The 21,055-nt window shown below is 36.7% G+C and overlaps 1 protein-coding gene across 1 annotated transcript in view; it reads left to right on the forward strand.

Annotated features, from left to right (window-relative positions):
• LOC123531391 (uncharacterized) overlaps positions 1-21,055 on the forward strand; it is a 34,439-nt gene continuing 13,384 nt past the window's right edge. Inside the window, exons 1-2 of the mRNA XM_045312297.2 lie at positions 1-122; positions 13,548-13,672. Of these exons, the coding sequence (XP_045168232.2) occupies positions 14-122; positions 13,548-13,672 (234 nt within the window). The 5' untranslated portion in view covers positions 1-13. The remainder of the gene's footprint in view (positions 123-13,547; positions 13,673-21,055) is intronic.

A 21,055-nucleotide genomic window follows, 5' to 3' on the forward strand; every position in this document is an offset into this window, starting at 1 on the left:
CGGTCAAGTCAACATGGCGCTGCTCAGATTTCTGAAACGAAGGCTGAGTTTTCTAGGACTGGTGTTTATCGCAACAATATTTTGGATATTTTATTTAATTCTGTCAGCGCCAGCAGCATCAGGTAATGATCCCGATTGCAATGTCACGCATCCATTATTTTGAAAAAGCATGCGTTGCATCCGAATACGTTGCTTGTAAACAAAGTTTTGTTTTGTTTGCAAAACAAATGAAATGATAAAATTTTATTTAATTTTACATTTTGTATTGTAATACGTAGGGATGTTTTTTGCATTAGAAAAACAATTCCGCAATTTTGTAAAAAGTAATTTTAAGTAAATTGTACAAGATATCTTTTAGGGTTCTCGGAAACGCCGAAATTGGTGTCCCTGTATGCATAATTGGTCCCGGTATACGCGTGTTTATTGCAGCTTGAGAGTCCCCGGACGCACGTTTCCGCAGTGAGACGCAATGAAAATTAATTGATTACGTAAACCTGCGAATACACAAGGTTTGACTCAAGAGCAAAACATGTGGGCGGAGTTACTTGCTCGTCACTGATAGCCGCGTATAGCCAATCAGCGTTGCCCGTTTCCCGTACACCGCGAGACGCGGCATATGTATGATCAACTCGAATACATGTGATTGTCGGCGTGATGGCATAGGTGACAATTTCTAATTGTTAACGACGGATTACGTGGTTTTTGAAGTAACTTCGATTGTTTTCTCACGTACTAATTACAAGGCAGTTTTCAAGATGTTTTTAGAAAAAGTGATAATTAGGCTTAATTATGAACGTCCGAGTAATTTTAAGATGCCGTCGATGTTAGTCTTAGTAACGTGATTATTTTTCTGCAAAATTGCTGATGTTTATTTTTATTGTTACTGAAGAAGCATTTATTAGTATGTTGATCATAGACATACTAGGCATTCTTAAAATATTTTACACCGAATGTTTTAACGTTATGCTCTTAATAAGTATTAAAATTAAAGTATAATTGTTCATATATTTTATTTTTTCAATGTATGTTTATATACGTTCCCATTCTGAAATAAAAAGGTAAAGAAAAAATTATCAGGAGGGATTTTGTCCAACTTGGTATTTTCACAAGCAGGATTTTGTCCACCTTGACAGTTTCAAAGGATATCGTCCAGGAAGACCAGAAACAGGGTGGGTGGGGGGCAAAGTGTCCAGGGGTGATTTTGTCATACATTAATTTTTTACTACATTTTACCTATTTTACATTTACCTTTTTATCTCACCTTAACAATATTTGGGTGAAGAATTGTGATTACAAAATGTCTGTCGGTCTACACTTAATTTGACAGTACAATAGAGGCCTGTGTTTTGACGAAAGTTCAAGCCTGTCTGTCAGGTCTAGTCAGTAGTTGGGACTGCAACTTTTTCAGCTTTGGGAGTCCCAGGACTGCAACTTGGAATTGCTAGTGAGAACCCTGATCTTTCCCATTTGGCAATGGCTAGAGAACTGGAATCGGTTCCAGGCCTAGACAGCAAACTTATTCATCTGGAACCGGTTCTCTAGCCAAAGTATCGTGCATACGCATTGGAACTGGAATTTTATTTCTATGCTTAAAGCTGCCAAAATTCACTTTGTTTCTTTTGGTAAGAATCATCCATGTCTTTATCTAAATTAATTTTACCATAATTTTCAGCAAGCCATGCCCTTGCATTTATCAATGTTTACTGTGTCTCCAAAAGTGTACTCGCCACATACTGTCCGCCATATTGGAATGTTATAAAACTAGTACGAATGAATGCAAAAATCGTTGTCGGCATTGGAGCAAGCCGAAAATAAACTTATAATAAAAGAAACAGTTTAAGTAATTTCTGTTAATAAATATTGATCACATGTTTTTTTTCAATTTGCTTATCACTTGCAAACTTTAATCCAATAAAAAAAAACCTGATGCACGTGAAATGTCGAGGTGTTACAAACTAGTATTTAAAGTGATCGAAGAATCTGCTGGAAGCTTTATTGGCAATTATATTATTTTGTCATCCGTAAACAATACAATTTTACATTTAAATAATTTAAATATAGTACATATTTAAAGCAATTAACATTTAAAAACGGCAAAGTAGTTTTCACACATTCATTCGTACTAGTTTATATCATTTTAATATGGCAAACAGTATGCGGCGAGTACACTTTTGGAGACACAGTAAACGCAGATTAATGCAAGGGCATGGTAAAATTAATTAAGATAATAATGTGCATGATACTTACCAAAAGAAACAGAGTAAATTTCGGCAGCTTTATGCATAGAAATAAAATTCCGCTTCCCTAACCTATGAGTGGTACTTTGGCTAGAGAACTGGTTCTGGATGAATAAGTTCGCAGTCTGGGAACCGATTCAGGTTCTCTAGCTACTGCCTTTCCATTTTTACACCCTTCATTGGCTTCAAATTATCAGGTCCGGGACTCCCAGAAAAGTCACAAATTAGCTAGAGTGGTTGGACCAATGCTCGGCATATACCAACACTGTGTGTAAATTTTTCTCAAGGGTTTTACTAGTCTCATGATACAATACATATAGGGATACAGTTGCAATGATACGGTACATATTACGATACAAATTGAGTACCATAAGGAAGCATTCATGTGACAAAATAAAAAAGAAATCCATGTTCCTGTGTTAAAGAAACTGTTATAGAAACTGTTATAAATGATACTTTTGTTTAGTTACCATCTTTAACACTGATTGTATGAAAGTCTTTGAACATTCAATGATTCTACTTTTCACTGTATCATTTCTGTATTGTGAAACAGGCCTTTGTGCATATCGCTAGACTGATGTATTGTGATACACTGAATTTCAATATATCGTTCCACCATTAGGTTTTTATTCTTTATCCAACCAAGGTATTTAGCGTGTAGGTATGGATGTTTACATCATGCTCGATTTTATCCAAGCATAGCGGAAACTTTAAAAATCTTCTTGTGTGAAACTGTTGACCCGATTTTAAATTTCACACAAATGGTCCTTATAATACCCAGACATATATACAGCTCTCACTCAGGGTTGAGGCATATTGAATTTGAAATTATAACAGCGATTTCCGATAGTCATCATTAATTTTTTACTCAAGCAGTAAAATGAATACAGCAATTCAGGAACACAAATCCATGTCTTAAATACTAAAAAAGCATTATTATAAGTTTATTATTTCATTTCATCAGTCCCGAGAAAAACAAGAATTTGATAAAAGCTTTCGATTACTGCGTACAAATTGCTATTTATTATTTATCGAATTTGTAATTGTATTTTTCCCGGGATTTATTTAGAATTATAAATACTTCTGTTTTCTGTCATTTACGGTGTATTTAAAAACGACAAGAAAAATACGAGAGCAAACTTTTGAAATCATCTTCTGTTTTTCCTCTTTATTTATAGATAAACCATTCTCAGTATACCGGACCTCTAAATGTTCATCTCTGTACAGGTTGTTAAGAGGCGAACCCCTAGACACTGCCAAATAAAATGACAAAGAATGGAGATCAGTACAGTTTCCGTTTCAATACATGTTGCGAATTTCTGTGATAATTTATTACTAAAGTAGTCCTATGCAACAATGATTCTCATAAGAGACACATTCTTCAATGATTTATAGCAAAATATTACTGCATTTATTGAAAATGTGACTGCAAAAATCTTGGTATTGTGTTATTGTCTTGCGTCTTACAAACCACCAATGGGACGCAGTTATGGCCATTTTGTATATGATTTTGACATATTTTGCATCAGTGTTATTGGTTTTATAGCTACTTCTAAGCTATATATAGCTAGATTTAGCTTAGTTAATTTGTGACTGTTCTAGGACCTGATTATAGCTCCATGGTAATCCATAGGCATTCAGCACATTTGTTTGGTCAGTAATGATGCTATATATATGGTAAAAATACATAAATAGACAGTCCAAGACTCAAAAACAAATCCTGCGCCCATTTATAGTATATTGATTGTATTAAGGTATCTTACTTATTCTTAGCGTAGCCTTACTCATTTGGCTTATCGGGATGACTTATAAATTTTATGATCTGATATTTTTTAGTTGTCATTCCTCTAAGCCTTACTCATATCCTGCATTTTAATGTTAGGAAAACAAAGACATTAAAAAATCCAAAAAAGTCGTATACTTGTCAATGCTTGTCAGACTTTCTCCATTAAATTAAACATTAATATTCATGTAGAAACTTCAAATGGGTTGAGTATAACTCATAATTTTAAATAAGAGACTTCAATCTTCAGAAATGTGATGTGAACAGGTGCAAGGAGTTATCTACCCCGACCCTGGTTTTAATACACAGCGGACTGCTGATGACACTAAATTGCAGAAACAATACACAAAATCTACATTCAAAAAATGTCAGTGAGGCAATTTTATGCTTTAATGTCAACATAAATTCATTATTAGAGATGTAATCAGTACAAATACATTGTACATGTACCAGAAAACATTCCCAACGAATTTCTTTGGGGATTTCCTAACAAATATATATGCAGAATAAGTTTGGATTTGCGGGGACAGCAACAGTTAAAAGTTATCACGCTGCCCCGAAACATCCTATTATTTAGACTAAAATTGGCAGTGCTGCATTTCATGGCAAACGTCAATTCACGCTCTGTCATTTTTCAACCGAAAAAAGATATGGCCAAATATCTGCATGCCAACAAGACCTATTGAATATATCTTTCAGTTCCCGGCTAGATCATTTACATGTCGTCACTCATTTCTGAGGAATATGTTATAATAATAAAAACTTTGTAAAAATGGACAAAATTTTGCAATTGCATTAGTCTTAAACGATTGTGGCTATGCGAAGGCCACAACTAAACAGCCATTTAGAAGCTTCCACAAATGAAATAAAAACCTTGTGGCAAGACCTACAAAGTGACCTATATATAGGTGACCATGACTGTCATATTTCCTTTTCATTCAAACTTTAAAAAGAAAAAACCTTAATAAACAGCATTTTTGGTCCTACAGCCCGCATGAATGACCCTATTTAGTTCATACTCACACTCAACAAACCTTGTGGCTAGACCTACAAACTAACCTAGATGACCTTGACTTTCATCAGTCTGTACAAACCAGATTGCCTACAACCCACACTGATGACCAAATTTAGTTCATACACCCATTCAACAATCCTTGTGGCAAGGCCTTCAAACTGACCTGTATATAAATGACCTTGACCCTCGTATGACCTTTGCCCCATGTGGTTCTGGGACGGTCTGTGTATGAAAAGAATTGGAACCACTGCCTTACCCTTGCATGATCGTAAGAGGCGACTAATAGGGTCTTAACACTTGGTTTTGCTGTAACTCTGTGATTCCAGCAGGTATGCAAATTTTGATTCCATACCTCATGTTTTTATTTCGATGTAAATGAGATGCATGCGAAACCAAAATTTATAGTCCTGTTTGGCGCCATATAACCTATACTGTGTTGGTGCTCCGTAAAACCCAAATAAATAAATAAATCACCTTCAAACTTAAAGCCGCCAAAAAAAACCCCAACATCTTTGGTCATACACCCGGGGGGATGGTTTTGCCTTTTTGAAAACGCAGCTCCTTTTTAGCTCACCTGAGCACAAGTGCTCAAGGTGAGCTTTTGTGATCGCCCTGTGTCCGTTGTCCGTTGTCGTCTGTCGTCAACAATTTGACTGTTAACACTCTAGAGGTCACAATTTTGTCCCAATCTCAATGAAACTTGGTCAGAATATTACCCTCAATAAAATCTTGGACGAATTCGATATTGGGTCATCTGGGATTAAAAACTAGGTCACCAGGTCAAATCAAAGGAAAAGCTTGTTAACACGCTAGAGGCCACATTTATGACTTTATCTTCATGAAACTTGGTTAGAATGTTAATCTTGATGATCTTTAGACCAAGTTCAAATCTGGGTCATGTTGGGTCAAAAACTAGGTCATCAGGTCAAATCAAAGGAAAAGCTTTTTAACACTCTAGAGGCCGCATTTATGACCATATCTTAATGAAACTTGGTCAGAATGTTAATCTTGATGATCTTTTAGGTCAAGTTCAAATCAGGGTAAGGTTGGGTCAAAAACTAGGTCACCAGGTCAAATAAAAGGAAAAGCTAGTTAACACTCTAGAGGCCACATTCATGACCATATCTTAATGAAACTTGGTGATGATCTTTAGGTCAAGTTCAAATCTGGCTCAGGTGGGGTCAGAAAGTAGGTCACCAGGTCAAATCAAATGTAAAGTTTGCTAACACTCTAGAGGCCACATTTATGAAAATATCTCTATGAAACTTGGTCAGAATGTTAATCTTGATGATCTTTAGGTCAAGTTCAAATCTAGGTCAGGTGGGGTCAGCAAATAGGTCACAAGGTCAAATCAGAGGTAAAGCTTGTTAACGCAGGCCACATTTATACTATATCTTAATGAAATTTGGTCAGAATGTTAATCTTGATCTTTAGGTCAAGTTCGAAACTTGGTCAGGTGGGCTCAAAAACTAGGCCACCAGGTCAAATCAAAGGAAAAGCTAGTTAACACTCTAGAGGCCACATTTATGACCATACCTTAATGAAACTCGGTCAAAATGTTTATATTGATGATCTTTAGGTCAAGTTCAAATCTGGGTCAGGTGGGATCAGCAACTAGGTCACCAGGTCAGATCAAAGGAAAAGCTTGTTAACACTGTAGAGGCCACATTTATGACTGTATCTTCATGAAACTTGGTCAGAATGTTAACCTTGCTGATCTTTAGGTCAAGTTCGAATCTAGGTCATGTGGAATGTGACCTACTGACCTACTTTTTTGTATTTTAAGATACAGCCTTGAAATTTGGATGACATGTACAGTTTTGCACACCGATGTTAAAACTGACTTCAGTGGCCATGAATGTGACTTACTGACCTACTTTCTTGTTTGTTTTTTTAGATACAGCCTTGAAATTTGGATGACATGTACAGTTTAGCACACTGATCTTAAAACTGACTTTCAGTGACCATGAATGCGACCTACTGACCTACTTTCTTGTTTTTAGCTCACCTGAGTACGAAGTGCTCAAGGTGAACTTTTGTGATCGCCCTGTGTCCATCGTCCGTCTGTCCGTCATCAACAATTTGACTGTTCACACTCTAGAGGTCACAATTTTGACCTAATCTTAATGAAACTTGGTCAGAATGTTACCCTCAATAAAATCTTGGACGAGTTCGATATTGGGTCATCAGGGATCAAAAACTAGGTCACCAGGTCAAATCAAAGGAAAAGCTTGTTAACACTTTAGAGGTCACATTTTTGGCTCAGTCTTAATGAAACGTGGTCAGAATGTTACCCTCAATAAAATCTTGGACAAGTTTGATATTGGGTCATCTGGGATCAGAAACTAGGTCACCAGGTCAAATCAAAGGAAAAGCTTGTTAACACTCTAGAGGTCACAATTTTGACCTAATCTTAATGAAACTTGGTCAGAATGTTACTCTCAATAAAATCTTGGACGACTTTGATATTGGGTCATCTGGGGTCAAAAACTAGGTCACCAGGTTAAATCAAAGGAAAAGCTTGTTAACACTCTAGAGGTCACAATTTTGGCCCAATCTTAATGAAACTTGGTCAGAATGTTACCCTCAGTAAAATCTTGGATGAGTTCGATATTGGGTCATTTGGGGTCAAAAACTAGGTCACCAGGTCAAATCAAAGGAAAAGGAAAAGCTTGTTAACACTGTAGAGGTCACATTTAAGATTATATCGTTTGTTTGGGGACAAAGGTAAAGGTGATTTTACATATATAAGTCATACGGGATGTAGCGTTATAGATTATATGTTATATTCCGATGGAGTTCTTAATTCATTGAGTAACTTTAATGTAGAAAACAGATCAGAATCTTCCCACCTACCATTAAGTTTCCGTCTAGACTGTAATGTTAAAGAGATTGCTACAGATCAAAGACACCAAACAATACGAATTACACGAGAGAGATACATCTTTACAGAAACAAATACACTTGAATACCGAGAGTGTTTGTCTAATATTTTGACTCCTAGTTTCGTAAATCAATTTATGTCTGAATTAGCAGATTTCTCCACAAGTTTGACACATATTATATCAAAATTCAATGATATATTGTACATGAGTGGCCGTTGTTGTGCAAAGTCAACAAAAAATAAATTTAACAAGCAGCCGGGTTGGTTTGATACTACATGTAGAACATTAAAGTACATTAAAAATAAAAGGTTACGTAGTTTAAGACGAGAAAGAAATGACAATAACTTAGAAGCCTTCTTATTAGCAAAAAAGGAATTCAAAAATACCTGCGACCAAAAACGAAATGAATACAATAATGAACAATTGAATAGCTTAATTGACTCTTCAAATAGTCCGAAGTCGTTCTGGAATAAACTAAAGAAAATGAGTAAAAAAAAAAACAAACAAAAAGTTCTATTTCTTTGACTGATTGGAAGAATCATTTTGAAAATTTATTTGATACAGATGCTAGCGATAATTTTGAAACAGATTTCCTTCCCATAGATATAATTGAAAATGATATAGAAGACTCTGTATTCAATTCTGAAATTACTGATGAAGAAATTCTAAAAGCAGTAAAGTCACTGAAACGTGGTAAAAGCGCGGGTGAAGATAACTTTATCCCTGAATTCTTTATTAACGGTATCGACTTATTGTTGCCGTTAGTTAGTAAATTATTTAATAGACTGTATGATACAGGATCGTTCCCAGAATCATGGAGTAAGGCAATAATTGTTACTGTCCATATAAAGGGAAATATTAATTCACCTGATAATTACAGGGGAATCTCCTTGTTGAATATCTTCAGTAAGATTTATACTAGCATTTTAACGAGGCGTTTAAATTTTTATGTAAATTTATTTGATAAATTGGGTGAGCCACAAGCCGGGTTCCGTGAAGATTTCTCTACAACAGATAATGTGTTTATTTTACAAGCAGTTATAAATAGACAACTAGCCAAACCCGGTGGGAAAATGTATATTGCTTTTATTGATTTTATGAAATGTTTTGACTTGATTAAAAGAGACAAACTTTAGGGGGCTCTTAGGCGTTCGGGTTTAAAAGGTAAATTGTACAATGCAATTATTGGTATGTATCGATCTGTAGAAGCTTGTGTCAGAACAGATGAAAGTTTGACAGACTATTTTAACTGCCCAGTGGGTCTAAAGCAAGGATGTTTAGCATCCCCGATTTTGTTTTTAATTTTTATTGATGAACTAGTAAAATTGATAGAAAATAGTGGCATAAGGGGTATACAGTTATTCCCTGACACAACTGAATTGTTATCGTTGCTATTTGCTGATGATCTTGCACTGACTTCCGATACAGTTGTTGGACTTCAAAAGCTATTAAATTTGCTAAAAAACGTTTTGTGAGGAGAAGAAAGTAAAAGTTAATTCACAAAAGTCTAAAATAATGGTTTTTAAAAGAGGAGGGGCATTGTCTAAACATGAAAAATGGTTTTACGATGGTCAAGTTCTGGAAGTTGTAAGTAGTTTTTGTTATGTAGGCGTAACCTTATCATCACAGCTATCCCTTAACAGAATGGCAAACGAGCAAGCTTTGAAAGCCAAAAGAGTTTTAATCTCTGTATTATCTTAACTATATGAGTACGGTCAACTCCCGCGTAAAGTGTTCTTTAATATTTTTGATACTAAAATAAGCCAAATCCTATTATACGGTTCAGAAATCTGGGGAATACATGCTAATTCTTCAGTTGAAACTGTACAGCTTTATGCATGCAAAAGATACATGTGTGTTAGTAAAAACTCGGCAAATTTAGCTGTCTTGGGCGACTGTGGAAGGTTCCCTCTATTTATCAATGCTGCTAAAAGATGTTTAAAATATTGGATTAAAATATTACAAATGAGAGATACAAGATTAGTTAAGAAAAGTTATCTTATGTTGAAGTACAGGGTTTTTTTTTACGACTGGGGGAAGAGGCCCCAGCCTGTCACTGGGGGAAGAAAATAGCGCGTGACGAGCAGTTTTGGGGAATTTTTTCACTCAGGGGGGAATTTACAATTATGCATAATAAACACTTTAAACTATGTTTTTATTACATATTCTTGCAACTTTTAGCAACTATACACACTGTCACTTAGCAATAGATGGACTTGCACTAATGTTCACTTATCATTGTAACAAGGTGGGTGGGGAGAGTTGAAATGCTCAAATCATTGAATATTTAAAGGTCACATGCTTTTATTCACAAAAAATGCTTTAAAATAAGAGTTGCTTTTGCAAGAGTCATCATATTATTATTAAATGCATACTTTTGTTGGCTTTTTATTTCAATTGTACTAGAAAATCTTGTAAGAAAGGATAAAAAAGTCCGAAAATCGCGATCGCGAAGGTTACACAATTCATTAGTAATGTTTTATAAAATAAGGACCCAGACAGTTGCAGTCGACCAATCTCATCTTATTCCAACTAGAAACCTAAATTACTTAATCCCCATGTCTCACACTCAGTACTTTTCTAACTCCTACTTCCCTAGGACCATCCGACTCTGGAACTCCCTACCAACTCATGTTAAATCTAGCCCCAGTCTCAGTATCTTTAGAGAGAGGCTGGCGGTGGTCAGTATGTAATTCTGTTGCCTCTGTCCCATTTTAACTGTAGCATACTGTCTTTTTTAGCTTTTATTCTTTTAACATTGTAACATATCAGTTCTTTAACAACTGTTTCTCTGACAGCGCCGCCCAGTGATAGTCGGAAATCGACGGTTGGGTGAAAGATGTAGATGTAGATGTAGATGTAGATGTAGATCGCGAAAACGTGTGACAAATATGAAAAAACGAAAGCAAACATTAAAAATTCTTGATAAAATACCCGTTTTAAATTTCATCTTTTCACCAGAACTATTCCATACTTATAATATCTGATTACTTAAAACATTTATATTTTATTTTGCTCTAGCAAAATACCTCGGCAAAGATAATAAATTTGCGTAACGGCCGACCGGCTTATTTAATCGAATCAAGCACATAAAATCATTACTTTAAATTAACAACACATATTACACAATACAGCATAAGCTGTTACCGCTAATTAACAAGAGGTACAAACACAATAATCTGACGCTGCATTGTTTATCAATCATCTATATTACATACTGATGATAACCACGTGTCAGTTGGCGCGTGGCGTGATTGACATCTGTCAGTAGCTAATTAACATACGACGCTCCGCCTACTGTCATACTTACGCTGGTGTCGACAAACAGTATGAAGTTCACTAGGATTTTGATTGACAAGGGGCAGAGCTTTCGAACTCGTTACGCATCAAAGAGTATTACCGCGAGATAAGCACACGCCCACGGCATATTATGTGCGGGTCAGATACGAGTTTTTATCGATTTTCGCTGGTCAAAACCGGAACCTCGGGTCCACTGAACGCTCTTCAAACATTTTTCTACTATTTCTAAAGGTTTCCACACCCATTGAAAATTGTGAAAGACCGTCTGCAATTGTGAACGGGTCCGATATTCGGTCGGGAAAATCGCTGGGAGTAATCTCCATTGCTTTGTTTTCGAATTTGGAGGGGGGAATTTCGGACGTAGGGGAATTTCGACTGCGGTAGGGGAAATCCTTGGCTGTGGGGGAAATCCTCGGCTGGGGGACGAGGTCGATATTCGGCCTCTGCTATAGAATAAAAAAAAAAACCTGAAGTACCTTGACAATTGCGGACAAGTGAATTGGTGTACAAGTGTAAGGGACTTATTATCTTCTAACGGTTTTGGGCATGTTTGGGCAGCCCAGATGGTTCATAATGAGAAATCTTTTATGAAAAGTTTTGACCAGAGATTAAAAGATCAACACCGTCAAAAATGGGAAGCTTCTTTACAAGCAAGCCTAAAGCTTTTCAATTATTGTCAATTTAAAAGTACATTCAGACATGAATATTATCTATCAATTGTAATGTAGAGAAAGTATAGACGAGCTCTCTCAATTTTAAGAATTTCTGCCCATGATCTTGAAATTGAAACTGGTAGATATCAGAATGTTGTTCGGGAAGCACGTATCTGTAAGTTATGTAAAAAGGACGTAGAATCTGAATACCATTTTGTATTAGTCTGTCTGCTATATTCCTAGGAAGTTTTATTCAGACCCAAATTTACATAAATTCAATGTTTTAATGAGTTCAACATCATATACCGTTATTCTTAATTTAGCAAAATATGCATACTTTGCATTGAAAGAAAGGAAAAATATGTTAAATGCATAACCCTTGGTTTAATGCTCAACTCAATTTTATGTACTGTACACTTGATACTGTTATTATGTCATATTCTGCATACCTGTCTTGAATTGTAAGGTATGCCCCATAGGTTTGTTTTGTTCTAAAATTGTATTAAAAGTGAGTTATACCTAAACATTTCACGGGCAACTGTGTGTACTTTTTGTACAGGTCACTGCAATTATATCATAATGTCTTTTTGTATTATACCACATTTGTATGTAGTTAGAATTGATAGTAGTGGTTTATTTGTAATACTACATTCAACCCATTGTTGGGTACCAGTTTTGTATTCATATTATATTTGCTGTATTTGTTTTATATGGGCCAGTGGCCATTGTCAAATAAAAAATTGTCATTGTCATTGTCATTGAAACTTGGTCAGAATGTTAATCTTGATGATCTCAAGGTTCATTTTGAATCTGGGTCATGTAGGGTCAAAAACTAGGTCACTAGGTCAAATCAAAGGAAAAGCTAATTAACACTGTAGAGGCCACATTTATGACCATATCTTAATGAAACTTGGTCAGAATGTTAATCTTGATGATCTATAGGTCAAGTTTAAATCTGGGTCAGGTGGGGTCAAAAACTAGGTCATTAGGTCAAATCAAAGGAAAATCTTGTTAACACTCTTGAGGCCACATTTATGACTGTATCTTCATGAAACTTAATCAGAATGTTAATCTTGATAATCTTTAGGTTAGGTTTGAATCATTATTCTGGGTCATCCGTGGTCAAAAACTAGGTCACCAGGTCAAATAAAAGGAAAAGCTAGTTTACACTTTAGAGGCTACATTTATGACCATATCTTAATGAAACTTGGTCAGAATGTTGATCTTTAGGTCAATAGGTCAGGTGAGCGATACAGGGCCTTCATGGCCCTCTTGTTTAAGATACAGCTTTGAAATTTGGATGACATGTACAGTTTTGTAATTGAATTTCAGTGATCTTGAATATGACCTACTGACCTACTTTCTTGTTTTTTAGGACACTGTCTTGAAATTTGGATGACATTTACAGTTTTGCACACCGATCTTAAAACTGACTTTCATTGACCATAAATGTGACCTACTGACATACTTTCTTAATATTTTAGCATCAGTTTGACATTTGAAAGATGCAGGTCATATTACTCAGGTGAGCGATCCAGGGTCATCATGACCCTCTTGTTTGAAACTGTTGCACTAAAAAGAATCTTCTCTGCTGCTGAAGTCTGAATTGCAATGGTTTATTTAAAAAATCATTGTAACAAATTATGTAATTAATTTCTGGCTTGTTTCTTGTAGATTCACCTTACCACCGTGGTGTATTGCCGCATGATCAGGGAAAGATTTTGAAGAAGGAAATAGTTAGTGTAACAAGAAAAGTGATGTTACAACCACTACAACCTCAGAATGTTGAACACCTGGAGGTAAATCAGTAAATCATTGAGCCTTCACTATACAATGTAATCCTAAAATATGGCTAATCAAGAGGTAAGCTATGGTGCCCCCACTACAACCCCAGAAGTATTGCAAATCTGGAGATAAACCATGGTGTCACCTCTAGAACCCAGAAATATTGTTTATCCAGAGATAAACCATGGTGTCACCACTAGAACCCAGGTGTCACCACTAAAACCCAGGAATATTGTAAATTCAGAAGTAAGCCATGTTTTCACCTCTGCGACCCCAGAATATTGTATGTCCGGAGGTAAGCCATGATTGCATAATTATATCACTAGAATATTGCAAATTCAGAGATAGCTATGATCATGATGATGTCACCACTGCAGCCCCAGAATATTGTTAATCCAGAGGTAAGTCATGGTGCCAACAGTACAACTGCTGAACATTAATAATCCAGAGGTATATTATACTATAGTGTCTTGAATATTTATCAATTTGTCTTCCCTTTAGTAGCTTTTTTAGCTCACATGTCACAAAGTGACAGTGTGAGCTTTTGTGATCGCGCAGCGTCCGTTGTCCGTCGTCCGTCGTCAGTGCATGCGGGCGTGCGTCCGTGCGTAAACTTTTGCTTGTGACCACTCTAGAGGTCACATTTTTCATGGGATCTTTATGAAAAGTGGTCAGAATGTTCATCTTGATGATATCTAGGTCAAGTTCGAAACTGGGTCAACTGCGGTCAAAAACTAGGTCAGTAGGTCAAATAATAGAAAAACCTTGTGACCTCTCTAGAGGCCATATTTTTCATGGGATCTGTATGAAAGTTAATCTGAATGTTCATCTTGATGATATCTAGGTCGAATTTGAAACTGGGTCACGTGCTATCCAAAATTAGGTCAGTAGGTCTAAAAATAGAAAAACCTTGTGACCTCTCTAGAGGCCATATTTTTCAATGGGTCTTCATGAAAATTGGTCAGAATGTTCATCTTGATGATATCTAGGTCAAGTTGGAAACTGGGTCATGTGCGGTCAAAAACTAGGTCAGTAGGTCTAAAAATAGAAAAACCTTGTGACCTCCCTAGAGGCCATATTTTTCAATTGATCTTCATGAAAATTGGTCAGAATGTTCATCTTGATGATATTTAGGTCAAGTTCGAAACTGGGTCACGTGCGGTCAAAAACTAGGTCAGTAGGTCTAAAAACAGAAAAACCTTGTGACCTCCCTAGAGGCCATATTTTTCAATGGATCTTCATGAAAGTAAGTCAGAATGTTCATCTTGGTGATATCTAGGCCATGTTCGAAAGTGGGTCACGTGTGGTCAAAAACTAGGTCAGTAGGTCTAAAAATGGAAAAACCTTGTGACCTCCCTAGAGGCCATATTTTTCAATGGATATTCATGAAATTTAGTCAGAATGTTCATCTTGATGATATCTAGGTCAAGTTCGAAACTGGGTCACGTGCCGTCCAAAACTAGGTCATTAGGTCTAAAAATAGAAAAACCTTGTGACCTCTCTAGAGGCCATATTTTTCCATGGATCTTCATGAAAGTTGGTCTGAATGTTCACTTTGATGATATCTAGGTCAAGTTCGAAAGTGGGTCACATGCTTCAAAAACTAGGTCATTAGGTCTAAAAATAGAAAAACCTTGTGACCTCTCTAGAGGCCTTATTTTTCAATGGATCTTCATGAAAATTAGTCAGAATGTTCACCTTGATGATATCTTGGTCATGTTTGAAAGTGGATGACGTGTAGTCAAAAACTAGGTCATTAGGTCTAAAAATAGAAAACCTTGTGACCTCTCTAGAGGCCATACTTTTAAAGAGATCTTCATGAAAATTGGTGAGAATGTTCACCTTGATGGTATCTAGGTCAAGTTCGAAACTGGGTCAAGTGCCTTCAAAAACTAGGTCATTAGGTCAGATAATAGAAAAACCTTGTGACCTCTCTAGAGGCCATATTTTTCAATGGATCTTCATGAAACTTGGTCAGAATTTTTATCTCGATATCTAGGTCAAGTTCAAAACTGGGTCACATGAGCTGAAATACTAGGTCACTATGTCAAATAATAGAAAAAAAACGACGTCATACTCAGTTCAAAACTGGGTCCTGTCGGGACAGGTGAGCGATTCAGGACCATCATGGTCCTCTTGTTTAGCTACCTGAGCAATGCTTAGGTGAGTTACTGTGATAGAAATCAAAGAAAAACCTTGTATATGCGATAGAGACTGTATTTTTATTATGCCTCCAAAGGGAGGCATATTAGTTTTCAACTGTCCGTCCGTTCGTTCGTTCGTCACGTTAACTATTTGCATGAAGGCACTTTACTCACGAACCACTTCACCCAGGACCTTCAAACTTCACATGCTGATAGTACTTATTGAGTACACAACCCCTAATGACTTTGGGGTCACCAGGTCAAGGGTCAAGGCGCTGTGGGGGCATTTGTCACCATTAGTGACAGCTCTTGTTCAATTGATCTTCATGAAATTTGGTCAGAATGATTGCCTTGATGAAATCTAGGTCAAGGACGAATATGGGTCATCTTGGGTCAAAAACTAGGTCACTAGGTCAAATCAAAGAGAAAACCTTGTGTATTCGATAGAGGCTGTATTTTTAGCTCACCTGAGCAATGCTCAGGTGAGTTTTGCTGATCACTCGATGTCCGGCGTCTGTCTGTCTGTCTGTCGTCTGTCTGTCCGTCAACATTTAGCTTGTGTATGCGATAGAGGCTGTATTTTTCAACTGATCTTCATGAAATTTGGTCAGAATGATTACCTTGATGAAATCTAGGCCGAGTTCGAAAATGGGTCATCTGGGGTCAAAAAGTAGGTCACTAGGTCAAATCAAATAACCTTGTGTATGCGATAGAGGCTGTATTTTTCAACTGATCTTCATGAAATTTGGTCAGAATGATTACCTTGATGAAATCTAGGCCGAGTTCGAAAATAGGTCCTCTGGGGTCAAAAACTAGGTCACTAGGTCAAATCAAAGAAAAACCTTGTGTATGCGATAGAGGCTGTATTTTTATCCCCCGACGAAAGTCGGAGGGATATAGTTTTGACGTTGTCCGTCCGTCCTTCCGTCCGTCTTTCCGTACGTCCGTCTGTCCGGAGCCATATCTAGGAAATGGTAGGGAATATTTATTTAACACTTCATATACTTGTTCACTACTATGAGTTCTTGCGGCCCGTCAAGTTTCAGTCAGATTGCCCAAGTAACACCAGAGTTATGGCCCTTAGAAGTTTCTAGTGTTAACTATATAGGGTACTATAAATATGGCAATTTCTGCATCATAACTTTTGATATATTTGACCTTGAACTATGAAACTTTAACAGAATTTAGAGCACTATAATGTGGTTGTGCACACACAATTTCGTATGGATTTCTTTTGTAACTGCAGAGTTATTGCCCTTTAATTGTCTAAAAATCCACATGTTTGTACATAAACTTGCCATTTGGCAAAATTTCATTAAATTTCTTTCATTCTTTTCTGTGAACATTTATTATAAACATGTGAAGTTGCGCACCCACACCTGGTCGCCAACTTGCCTTGGTCACCCAGGGTGACCCCGGGGTCAAAATTGACCCCGCCCATGGGGTCACTTGATTTTACATAGGAAAATCTTTAAAAATCTTCTTCTCAAAAACCAGAAGCCCTAGAGCTTAGATATTTGACTTGTAGCATTGCCTAGTGGACCTCTACTAAAGTTGTTCAAATCATGACCCCGCGGTCAAAATTGACCCCGCCCCGTGGGTCACTTGATTTTACATAGGAAAATCTTCATTGTACATAGAAAAACCTTCAAAATTTTCTAAAAATAAACTAGAAGGCCTAGAGCTTAGATATTTCACATGTAGCATTGCCTGGTGGACCTCTACAAAATTTGTTCAAATCATGACCCCTGGGGACAAAATTGATCCCGCCCCAGGGGTCACTTGATTTTACTTAGGAAAATCATTAAAAATTTTCTTAAAATAAACCAGAAGGCCTAGAGCTTAGATATTTCACATGTAGCATTGCCTAGTGGACCTCTACAAAATTTGTTCAACTCATGACCCCTGGGTCAAAATTGACCCCGCTCCAGGGGTCACTTGATTTTACATAGGAAAATCTTCAAAAAATTTCTAAAATAAACTAGAAGGCCTAGATCTTAGATATTTGACATGTAGCATTGTCTAGAAGACGTCTACAAAATTTGTTCAAATCATGACCCCCGGGGTCAAATTGGCCCCGCCCCAGGGGTTACTTGATTGTACAAGGGGAAATCTTCATAAATTTGCTAAAAATAAACCAGAAGGCCTAGATCTTAGATATTTGGTATGTAACATTTCCTAGTAGACTTCTACAAACTTTGTTCAAATCATAACCTCCGGGGTAATATTGGCTCCGCCCCAGGGGTTACTTGATTGTACATCGGAAAATCTTCCAAAAAATTTCTAAAAATCATCAGTTTGACATTAGAAACATGTAGCTCATATTACTCTGGTGAGCGATCCAGGGTCATCATGACCCTCTTGTTTTTCATTTTTAATTTTCCATCAATATTTGTAATCAACATGTGAAATTTTGTTTCCTCTCCCGTTCCCCCGCACCCCCACACCCTTAAAAAATAAATATATATACATATATATATTTCCATTCCTTTTTTTTTTTTTTTTTTTTTTTTTAAATGTTCAAACCTTCAACTTGTAAAGTTGTGACTGCACAAGCCTTGCCCTCAGTCATGTTCAAGATATCTTACCAGTGTTCTCATAAGGACATCTGTTTTTTTAAGTTCAAATGTACATGAACTTGTTAAACAACAACACCTGGTGCCAAACCACTCAAAGACAAAATTTCGTTCCAGTTAAACTTCAAGCTCATATTTCAATTAACTGCATTTAATTTTAAAAGCTAAGCTTATTACAGTAAGCATATCCCATTCAAAATAAATTCTTTAGTCAGGATCAAAGTATCATACATTTATTATGTACTCTTTAATTAAACATTTGTTTTCTGTTAAATTGATTTTGACTAATGAAATTATTTGCTTCTTATTAACATCCTTAACTTTTTGCCGGATATATTTTTTTGCCATTCCTCACCACAAACCCTTTCGGCGGGGGATACCAATTCATCGATTTTGCTTGTTCAATTAATCTTCATGAATTTTGGTCAGAATGATAACCTTGATAATCTAGGCCGAGTTCGAAAATGGGTCATCTGGGGTCAAAAACTAGGTCACTAGGTCAAATCAAAGAAAAACCTTGTGTATGCGATAGAGGCTGTATTTTTCAATTAATCTTCATGAATTTTGGTCAGAATGATTACCTTAATAAAATCTAGGTCAAGTTCGAATATGGGTCATCTGGGGTCAAAAATTAGGTCACTAGGTCAAATCAAAGAAAAACCTTGTGTATGCGATAGAGGCTATAATTTTCAACTGATCTTCATGAAATTTGGTCAGAATGATTACCTTGATGAAATCTAGTCCGAGTTCGAAAATGGGTCATCTGTAATCAAAAAGTAGGTCACTAGGTTAAATCAAAGAAAAACCTTGTGTATGTGATAGAGGCTGTATTTTTCATCTGACCTTCGTGAAATTTTGTCAGAATGATAGCCTTGATAAAGTCTAGATAAAATTCGAATATGGGTCATCTAGGGTCGAAAACTAGGTCACTAGGTCAAATCAAAGAAAATACTTGTTTTTGCTCCAATTTTAATGATAATTGGTCAGAATATTTTTTTTCTATGAAATCACCAGGTCAAACATGTTTACATTGTTTTGGTGTATTATAGTGTGTTTCTCAGGTGAGCGACCTAGGGCCATCTTGGCCCTCTTGTTCAATTGATCTTCATGAAATTTTGTCAGAATGATTGCCTTGATGAAATCTAGGTTGATTTCGAATATGGGCTATCTGGGGTCAAAAAGTCGGTCACTAGGTCAAATCAAAGAAAAACCTTGTGTATGCGATAGAGGCTGTATTTTTATGCCCTCGAAGGGAGGCATATAGTTTTTGAACCGTCTGTCCGTCTGTTGGTCTGTTGGTCTGTCAGTCTGTCCGTCTATCAGTCTGTCGGTCTGTCAGTCTGTCCGCAATTTTCGTGTCCGGTCCATATCTTTGTCATCGATGGATGGATTTTCAAATAACTTGGCATGAATGTGTACCACAGTAAGAAGACGTGTCGCGCGCAAGACCCAGGTCCGTAGCTCTAAGGTCAAGGTCACACTTAGACATTAAAGGATAGTGCATTGATGGGCGTGTCCGGTCCATATCTTTGTCATCGATGGATGGATTTTCAAATAACTTGGCATGAATGTGTACCACAGTAAGACGACGTGTCGCGCGCAAGACCCAGGTCCGTAGCTCAAAGGTCAAGGTCACACTTAGACATTAAAGGATAGTGCATTGATGGGCGTGTCCGGTCCATATCTTTGTCAACCATGGATGGATTTTCAAATAACTTGGCATGAATGTGTACCACAGTAAGACGACGTGTCGCGCGCAAGACCCAGGTCTGTAGCTCAAAGTTCAAGGTCACACTTAGACGTTAAAGGTCATTTTTCATGATAGTGCATTGATGGGCGTGTCCGGTCCATATCTTTGTCATTCATGCATGGATTTTAAAATAACTACGCATGAATGTGTGGCACAGTAAGACGACGTGTCGCGCGCAAGACCCAGCTCCGTAGGTCAAAGGTCCTAAACTCTAACATCGGCCATAACTACTCATTCAAAGTGCCATCGGGGGCATATGTCATCCTATGGAGACAGCTCTTGTTCAGTTGATCTTCATTAAATTTGGTCAGAATGATTGCCTTGATGAAATCTAGGTCAAGTTCGATTATGGGTCATCTGGGTTTAAAAAGTAGGTCATTAGGTAAAATCAAAGAAAAACTTGTGTATGCGATAGAGGCTGTTTTCTTAAATTCATCTTCATGAAATATTGTCAGAATGATTGCCTTGATGAAATCTAGGTCGAGTTCGAATATGGGTTATCTAGGGTCAAAAAGTAGGTCACTAGATCAAATGAAAGAAAATCTTGTGTATGCGATAGAGGCTGTATTTTTCAATTGATCTTCATGAAATTTTGTCAGAATGATTGCCTTGATAAAATCTAGGTCAGGTACGAATATGGGTCATCTGGGGTCAAAAACTAGGTCACTAGATCAAATCAAAGAAAAACATTGTGTATGCGATAGAAGCTGTATTTTTCAATTGATCTTCATATAATTTGGTCAGAATGATTGCCTTGATGAAATCTAGGTCAAGTCATAATATGGGTCATCTGAGGTTAAAAAGTAGGTCACTAGGTCAAATAAAAGAAAAACCTTGCGTATGCAATAGAGGCTGTATTTTTCAATTGATCTTCATGAAATTTTGTCAGAATGATTGCCTTTATAAAATCTAGGTCAAGATTGAATA

This window comes from Mercenaria mercenaria, chromosome 11, assembly GCF_021730395.1.
Source record: "Mercenaria mercenaria strain notata chromosome 11, MADL_Memer_1, whole genome shotgun sequence".
In the NCBI taxonomy this organism is placed as follows: Eukaryota; Metazoa; Mollusca; class Bivalvia; order Venerida; family Veneridae; genus Mercenaria; species Mercenaria mercenaria.